Source organism: Fukomys damarensis, unplaced genomic scaffold, assembly GCF_012274545.1.
Source record: "Fukomys damarensis isolate Sample0158 unplaced genomic scaffold, DMR_v1.0_HiC HiC_scaffold_37, whole genome shotgun sequence".
NCBI classification, from domain to species: Eukaryota; Metazoa; Chordata; class Mammalia; order Rodentia; family Bathyergidae; genus Fukomys; species Fukomys damarensis.
In genome coordinates, this window is record NW_022900949.1 from 27119046 (window position 1) to 27127942 (window position 8897).

The 8897-nt window shown below is 61.8% G+C and overlaps 1 protein-coding gene across 1 annotated transcript in view; it reads right to left on the bottom strand.

Moving 5' to 3' along the window:
• Positions 1-8897, bottom strand: part of Fbln2 (fibulin 2) — a 52871-nt gene that overhangs the window by 8189 nt on the left and 35785 nt on the right. The window contains exons 6-13 of the mRNA XM_010617267.2: positions 8887-8895; positions 8154-8267; positions 7403-7504; positions 5835-5975; positions 2869-2966; positions 1613-1799; positions 90-233; positions 1-13 (exon numbers count right to left, since the gene is read on the bottom strand). Coding sequence (XP_010615569.1) covers positions 1-13; positions 90-233; positions 1613-1799; positions 2869-2966; positions 5835-5975; positions 7403-7504; positions 8154-8267; positions 8887-8895 — 808 coding nt within the window. The remainder of the gene's footprint in view (positions 14-89; positions 234-1612; positions 1800-2868; positions 2967-5834; positions 5976-7402; positions 7505-8153; positions 8268-8886; positions 8896-8897) is intronic.

Sequence of the window (8897 nt, forward strand, 5' to 3'; positions counted from 1 at the left end):
CACTCGTTCACGTCTGCGGGAGAGGCGCCCCCTGAGTGTTGCTCGCCTGCGCCACCGGCCTTCCCCGCGCCCCTGGGGCACCATCTTACCCACGCACTGCGCCCCGTCCTCGCTGGCGTGGTACCCGTGCCTGCACACCAGTGGGTTCCTCTGGCACGTGTAGGAGCCCACCGTGTTGACGCAGCTGAAGCCAGGGCGGCAGGGCTCAGGCAGTGAGGTGCACTCGTTGATGTCTGCAGAGGGAAAATGAAGGCTGAGCCTGGGGTGACTGGAGCAAGTCACAGCCCTGCTCTTCCCAGAGAGCTGCCCATCCTACATAGCACAGGGTGCCCTGTCAGCCAGCCCCCTACCCCAGCTGGCCCTCACATCTTCCCACACAGCCCCACCCCAGGGCCTTTGCACCTGCTGCCCAGCTTCTCCGGCACACACTTCCTCAGCTCTCTGCCCCTGTGTCCAGTGTTACCCACCATGGGAGGCCCTCCAGAACCAATCTGAGTAGGAGTGCTCTTTTTTATATTTTCATCCCCTACTTGTTTTATTACGTATCAAAGTGCCTGGTACTTTTATAAACCTGGTTGCTTACTGATGCTCATTGGTGCTTCTCTGTAAACTTTCTCATCAGGCTGCTGTAGCTCCCCCACACCTAGAAGCCTGGCTGAATCACTGAGGAGCTGTCAGTCAGGCAAACCCCTCCCCACCTTCCCCGACCCTGGGCTCAAAAGGGTGGAACCCCGCAAACCACAGGGACCCTAAAGGTCCTGACGGTCCCCTGCCCCATGTGACACACCATTGAGGTCACAGGGCAAGGAGACATTAAAGGTGGTGTCCTGGGGAGGGCCCCCTGGATCTTGAGAAGGCCTTCACACAAAGCCAGGGCCCCGGGAATCCCAGCCTCCTGCCTGTGGTCCCGAGGAAGGGTGGGCAGGAGCCGCCGCGCCCTGGTCCTGTCTGCCTCTCCCCTCCCTGCTGTCTCTGCACCGTTCACCCTGTGGCTGGGTGGCTGTGACCTCCCTCCAGCCCCTGCACCTGGCAAGTGGGCCCTCCCGGCCGAAGCAGGACAGCATCCTTGGGGCAAGGAGGCCATCATTGGTCCAGATGCGGGCTTCATGAGCACAGCACAGAATCATCCCAGGCCTCACCAACATTCTTTGAAAGCTACGATTTCAGCGAGCCCATGTGTTATTATTGTTCTGTGAACTTCGTGTGCCACCAAATATAGCCTTGTTGGCCAGGTTCAAAACATGTGACAGGCATTCTTCCAGCCCAGTCCCAAGTGTGGTAGCGCACGCCTGGGATCCCAGCACTTGGGAGGCTGAGGTAGGAGGCTCGCTGAGGGTTTAAGGCCAACCTGGGCTACATAGTGAGTTTGAGACCAGCCTGAACTGCATAGCAAGGCTGTCTCCATAATAAAAGGCTCCAGTACAGCCCCACAGATGGTTAACTGAGGCCACCAGAGAAATCACTGAGCCAAGGTCCGACCCTTCTGGGCAAGAAAGTAGCTCCCGTTCTGCAGGTGCTCCTGGGGCGGGGCTCGGCACACGGGACAGGAAGAGCAGCCGCCTGCCTGGTCAGGCAGCCCTCGGGAGCCCCAGCAGGCTCCCAGCCGACTCACCCACGCAGTTGCCCTCGGGGTCCTGCAGGAAGCCCTCCATGCAGCGCTGCCGGGCCTGGCAGTAGAAGGAGCCCTTGGTGTTCTGGCACGAGAAGCCAGGCTGGCAGTTGTGCGAGCCCATGGTACACTCGTCCACGTCTGCACACAGAGGCCGGGTGTCAGCTCCCTGCCCGCCGACACCACGGCCCTGGCGGTCACAGGGGCCTCCTGCATTCCCAGAAGCTGGCAGAGCTGAGCCGCTGGCAGGGCCCAGAACCAGTGGATGCCGTGAAAGGAGCGTGTGTACTGAGACTCCCCACGGTCTAAGCACCGATTACTTCAGCCTCACAGCCACCCCAGGACGCAGGCGCCACACTAGCGTGTTACACAGGGGAAACTGAGGCACGGCGAGTGCTGGGCTGGGAGCACAGCCCAGGCCATCAGGCCCCGGAACCTGCACTGTCCCAGTTTGTGAGGACAGAGGAAGTGGGGACGAGTGCTTATGTCCCCACGGGCGGTTACGAGGTGACAGCCATGGGGAGAGCACAGGTACTGCAGAACCTCCTGCACTCACTCAGGGCAGCTGCTCCCCTCCCAGCGGCCGCCGGTCAGGCCCCAGCTGCAGCGTCACCTCACCTCCCCCGGGCCTCCTTGCACCCAGTCCTGGGCCACTTGGCCATCCCGGTTTGCTACTGGGTTCCCCAAGTCCTCTACCACGTGGTCCGGGAGGACACAGCACCCCAGCCTGAACCCCAGTCCTCATCCCTGCCAGGCACAGCACACAGGGGCAGCTCGGGAGTATTTGTTCTTAGAACGCTAGGACTTCCCAGTGAAACACGTGATTCTCATCCCGTGGAGCTCAACCCCAGGTAGAAGCTAGGGAACCAGGGTGTGGCACTCAGACACCAGCAGGCAGCAGGAAAGCCCGAAGCAGACCCTGCCCCCCACTCAGCTCTAACTCCTCCACTTCTGCCCCAACACCACCAACCGCGGGGGTCAGGGGCCCTCTTCCCACACCCAGCAAGAAACCAAAATACTGGGAGCTTGTGAGAAAAGGCTTTGGATGGGGGAAGAAGCTAGGGAACCAGGGTGTGGCACTCAGACACCAGCAGGCAGCAGGAAAGCCCGAAGCAGACCCTGCCCCCCACTCAGCTCTAACTCCTCCACTTCTGCCCCAACACCACCAACCGCGGGGGTCAGGGGCCCTCTTCCCACACCCAGCAAGAAACCAAAATACTGGGAGCTTGTGAGAAAAGGCTTTGGATGGGGGAAAAGACGCAGGTGAGGGCCTTGTAGCAGCGGAAGGAGCCCAGCGTGTTCACGCAGTGCTCGCCCCGGCTGCACGTGTGCAGATCCGTCACGCACTCGTTGATGTCTGCAAGGAGAGCGAGGCCGGAAGTCAGGGCCCACAGGGTGGTTTGAGACAGACAGTGGCCAGGAGCAGCCAGGGAACCTGGGGCCACCAGGAGGGAGAAGCGCAGACCCTGCCCTGGCGGTACTCACCTTTGGGAGGGAGCGGAGCGAGTGCGCAGCTGAGTCCCCCTATCCATGCACCCCTTCACTCAACAAAGATTTAGGAAGCACTCAAGGAATGCCAAGCGTCCTTCTTGGCAAGAAGGACGTACTCGCCAGTGAACGAACCAGACGCACACGAATGCCCGCGCCCAGCCAGATGTGCAGATACCCAAGCACAGGATGGGAAGGTCGTCAGGGTGCTGTGCTGACCGGCATGGGAGGACGCGGGAGAGCCCGGTCAGCGGGGCTGCGGAGTTCTCCTGTGGGGAGGCTTCTGGGGAACAGCTAGGTGAGGGCCCCTGGCAGGTAGCTGGGCGTGGTAGTGCATGCCTGTATCCCAGCACTGAGGGAGGCTGAGGCAGGAAGATCCTGAGTTTGAGTCCCACATGGGCAATTTAGTGAGCGAGCTTATGTCTCAAAATAAAAAACAAAAGGGCTGAGGCTGTAGCTCAGTGCACGAGCATTCCTAAAGATAGTAATCCAGATGGCTGGGACCAACATCCAAGAAGGTGTGGGAAGCCACCTCGTTCTAGAGATACTGAGAAGGCAAAACCACTGGATGAGAAGGCGGGCGGAGAAGGGGCCTGGAGACACCGCAGCAGCCTCTCCAGGCTCACGAGGCCAGGTCAGGCCATGTTGAACCGCTGCGCTGACGTCAAGGGCAGCAGCCAGAGCGCCCAGCCCCACTGCACCCTTCCCCTGGTCCACTTCCTGGTGCAGGGTGAGCAGTCCCCTCCCGTCTCCCTGCGTCCCAGCCCACCCAGGACACTTTCCAGGGTCAAGACAGTCCTCCCAGTGCAGCACACAGAAAAGGCAGATGGTAGAAGGACAGGGGAGTCCCCAGCAGAGGTCATGCCCACTGATGCCCCTCTTTGGCTCTCCTACCTCCAGCTAGGAGTAGCTCACTACCTCTGGACATTGCCTCAGTGTGATATATCTGCAGAATAATCATGACATCAAAACACTGACCAAGCCAAGTAAAGTGGCGCACACCTGGAATCCCAGCACCCAGGAGGCTGAGGCAGGTGGATCGCTGGGAGTTCAAAACCAGCCCAAACTACATAGCCAGACCCTGTCTCAAAAAACCAAAACCCAAACCAAACAAACCACTAGTAAAGTTCTTACATGGAGCAGCTCTTTTCATCTCCACAGTGCCCTTTGGAGGTGGGCACTATCATCTCATTCACAGATGCAGAAACTAAGAGGCCAGAACTTAAATTTAGATTAAATTCTTTAAAAATGTTTAACAAATCTTTTGCAGTACACTGAGCTATGTCCCTATTCCTTCTCTCTTCCCCTCAACCCCTCTGTCTTTGTTTTTGTTTTTCTTTGAGACTTATCTAAGTTGCTGAGTTCCCAGGTTGGGTTCCAACTTGCAATCCTCCTGCCTCAGCTTACCAGACTGCTGGGATTACAGCCGTGCATCACTGTACCCAGCTGGTTCAACACCCATCTTCCAAGCAGAAAGAGGCAGAGGTGGGATTTGGACCCAGGCAGTCTGGCTTTGAGGCCACCTTCCCTTCACCTGCCAGGTTAATGAGCTGGGAGATGTCCGCAGATGGGCATCTGCGTCAGGGGCACTAACATGGTCACAGGAGTGCTGAGAATGTGCGTGGGTTTGTGCCGGACACGAGAGGACAGAAACGGCGCATGAGCGCAGACCTGTGCTGACTCAATGTCCCCCACACCAGTTCCAGCTGCCGGGGACCCACTTCACCTCTCGGGTTTGTCTCCAGGCCACCAGGGAGCCACCACGGGGTGTGGTAAGGGGGTGCACAAGAGCTGGCAGGGCCACCTCCCCAGAAAGACACAGGCCCACCCCAGCCGGAAGAGTCACCATCCACTGGGAGGCAGGTCAGGAGGCCCATGCTGTACCTAAGGCTGTGCGTCGGGCAAGCGTGATGGTGGGAGCCTCAGCCAGCACTGGGCCACCGGGACACGGTCCCCAGGCAGAGAAGACAAGGTGGGCTCTGGTCCCTGCCTCCAGCCTTTGCACTGCTCCACCCGTCCTCAGAGACGGGTGCAACTCCACCGCTCCAGAAAGGACACACAGGTGGCACCAGCGGTAGGACACCTCCCTCTGCCTGTGTCCCGCACACCACGACCTTGGATCTATCCCAGAACAGTGGAGGACAAGGGCTTGTGTCCCTTCTGTGATGGCACCAAGCGGCCCAGACCAAGGAGAACACCAGGGCCTCCTCACCCCACAGAGGGGCCCTGGAACCCAAACCACAGGGCACGGGATAGGAGGGGAGAGCTGGGACCCGGTGCTGACCCGGGCCAGGCACAGGCGGGTGTGGGGTTGGAACTCTGCCCTGTCCCCCTCCCTGGGCCCTGTGGAGGCTCAGAGAGGAGTTGGGGTCACCCAGCAAACAATTCCAAGGTAAGGGACAAAGCCGAGAGTGCCAGCCGCGCCCCCGTCCATTCAGAGAGGTGCCAGCGGCACCAGAGAACAGTGTGAGCCATGGGCTGACCCCATGCACCCCGGCCCACAGCCCTGACGGTGACCAGCCAGGGACTTAGCACTTTCGGACACACAGGCGCGTCCCTGGGGAAAGCGGCCTCCCGGATGACAAGCGACACAAGACACCAGGACGCGGGGTGTGACACGGAACACGGGGCCAGCTGTGAGAGGGCTCACATGCAAAGGACGGGCCTTTGGCATGTGGCCTGCGTGGCAGAGCGCAGAGCCGTGACGCGGGCGGGCGCAGGCGGGGCCCTCGCTTACCCACGCACTTCCTGTGCGCGTTGAGGATATAGCCCTCGGCACAGAGCCCTGCGTGGCTGGCACAGGAGAAGGACCCCAGGGTGTTCACACAGGACTGGCGCCGGCTGCAGTCGTGAGTGCCCAGCAGGCACTCGTCTTGGTCTAGTGGCAGCCGCGGAAGGAAACACAGAGGGCCGTTAGAGAGCTGGAGCCCGTCCCGGGGCCGTCAGGGACAGAGGGGAGGGCCGGCAGGGCGCACGTCTGAGCTCACAGAGTGCGAAGGTGTCAGAGCTGAGCCTTACAGGGACCGACGGAGGTGAGGCTCAGAGAGGGGAGGCAGGTGGCCTAGGGTCACACAGCGCTGCAGCATGGCGTCACCTCCCTCCCATACTGGGTACCAACTGCACAGCCACAGGCAGCAAGGAACCCACACCCAGGGCTCCCGGGCAGGAGCGCACAGGGGAGGTGTTGTGCCGTGCTCGGGTCCACCCAGAGTAGGACAGGGCAAGAGAAGCCCAGAAGCCGGCTGCGGCTGGTCACCGGGTTATTTCAGACTCAGTGGAGAAGAGCTGGACTCCCCCAGGGGGTGGGCTGCGTGCGCCTCAGACAGCCCGCTGTACCCTCCCCTGCGCCCACAGGTCCTCCTGCCAGGGTCCCGGAGGAAGGCAGCCTGCAGAGGAGGGCACCAGGCAGCCACAGGGCCGGTGGTCCCAGAGTGGTGCCCCTTCTGCCCTCAGGACCACGGGAGGTGGCAGGTGGCAGGTGGCAGGGGACAGAGCCCAGGGAACAGAATACCACAGGGACGTGGGAGTGGCCCGGCACTGGGACTGCCCTGGGCAAGTCCACTGCCATGCCCGGCTCACGGCGTGTTCTCATCCACACAGGACCCACCGTGCCAGTCTGTTCACCTAAACCCCCTGATGCGCCCGGCCCTGCACCCGTCTGTCACAGGGTGGTAGAGGCTGGGGGTGGGCAGGCAGTCCCCAGGCATACTGTGCAGGGCCCTGCAGGGACACCATGCCACCTCGGTGACGCCACCAGGTGAAGAGGATCCCCACAGGCCTCTGAGAATGGCAGTGACGATATCCATCCTGCCTGTCTTCCTGGTAGCACAGGCTGGCTGGGGCCCCCGCACCAGCCCCCCACTGCAAGCCAGCAGCGGGTGGAGGTCACTCCTGGGTGTCACCCCTAAACAAGTGGGTCTCCATCCTTCCCCTCCTCCACCCAGGACAGGAAATGGCTCACAGACAACTCCCACCAAGGCCTGGAGAATACACGGACACAGAAAGTGGACCTCGTTAGAAACACCAGTGCCCCACCCCGCGGGGCCACTAAGCGGGAGCTCTGGGGCTCTGAGGAACCACCGGGCATCTGTCCCACCAGGTTCCCAGTGACGGGTGCAGGGAGGTGATGGGGGCAGTCGCATCTGAGCAGTGCCGTTCCCAAAACAGCAGAGCAAGGAGCTGGAAGGAGCCCAGGCCCAGGACCTGGGCAGCCTGGGCCGCCCCAGAGGGACAGGGCTCTGCCACAGCAGCCAAAGGGTCGCTCCCACGCCCCACCGCAGGGAGCAGGCCGGCCGAGGTACTCACCTTCACATGACACGCCGTCTGCCATGATGGCATAGCCGGGGAAGCAGGAGCACACAGCGGAGCCTCCGAGGACGCTGCACACCTGCCTGCAGGGCCCGTTTTCTGGGGGAGACACACAGCGGTCAGAGGGAGCCGGCAGAGGCAGAAACAGAAACAGGATAGGGAGGCAAAGAAACTGGGAAGGGAGAACCTCTCTCCTGGGTCACCAGCTACACAGACTCCAAGGCCAGCTGGGGGCAGGGACGTTGCTCAGATCCCAAGCTGTTCCTCTAGTGATGCAAAAGGAGGAAGAGACAGAGAGAAGAGAGGCGTGGGGGGAGAAGGGGAGGGAGGGGCAGATGGACGGACGGATGGAGGGACAGACGGAGGGACAGACGGAGGGACAGAGGCAGCTAGAAGCAGAACACTTGTGCAGCAGGCAGGACGAGGCCCTGGGTCCATCCCCAGCATGGCAAGAAAGGAGAACAGGCATGGAAGGGGCGGAGCGGAACAGTGAGGAGAGCATTACCCAGCCTAGCCTCGTCTCACACCAAAGAAGGGTCCGGAGATCAGTCTTACAGGAACAGAGGCAAAAAGCAGCAAACTGGCTTTCCGGGGCCACACACCCGGCCAAGGCTCTCCCATCTGGCTTCCGCAGCTGCGCTCCCGCCCTTCACCCAGGGCACACAGGCAACCGCACGCCCCAGGCAGGAGCGCCCCTCGCCAGCGCCCAGCAGCCCTGGACCCACCTGGGACCCCGCCCACGGCTCACCTGTGCAGGTGTTGGGCTGCGGCACTGGCAGCGGGATGGTGTTGAGGGCTGCCTGGGCAGCCTCGGATCTTGGCGCAGACTCCTGTGCAGGCCCTGGCTGTGGCGCGGTCCTGTCTGCCGGGTCAAAGACACAGCAGAGGGTGGAACTCGAGTCTTCTCCAAGCCTCAGGTCCTCAGGGGCACCAGCCCGCCTCACACCCGGGGCCACTCTGGGCCAAAGCCCCTCATGTCAGAGAGCAAACTGAACCTCGGATCTCGGCGCAGACTCCTGTGCGGGCCCTGGCTGTGGCGCGGTCCTGTCTGCCGGGTCAAAGACACAGCAGAGGGTGGAGCTCGAGTCTTCTCCAAGCCTCAGGTCCTCAGGGGTACCAGCCCGCCTCACACCCGGGGCCACTCTGGGCCAAAGCCCCTCATGTCAGAGAGCAAACTGAGGCTCGGGGCAGCGGCTTCTTGGGGCACAGACGGGTGGAGGGGAGCCAGGCAGGAAGGAGAGAGGTGGAGGAGGAAGGGTCCAGGCCGAAAAGGAATCCACCCCACATCCGGCCAGGAGAAAGTCTTTCTGCAGGGCCAGACTCCAGGGCACTGCAGGGGCGCGGTGGGTCTGGGCAGGGCCTCTGCACCTGTGGCTTCCAGACGGAATCTCTCCCCAGCCTCCAGCTCGAGAGTCAGTGGCAGGAAGTGAAGCACCGAGCCATCCCCCCGCCAGGCGGCCTCGCCCCGGCCCGCTCCTCACCTGGCTCACCT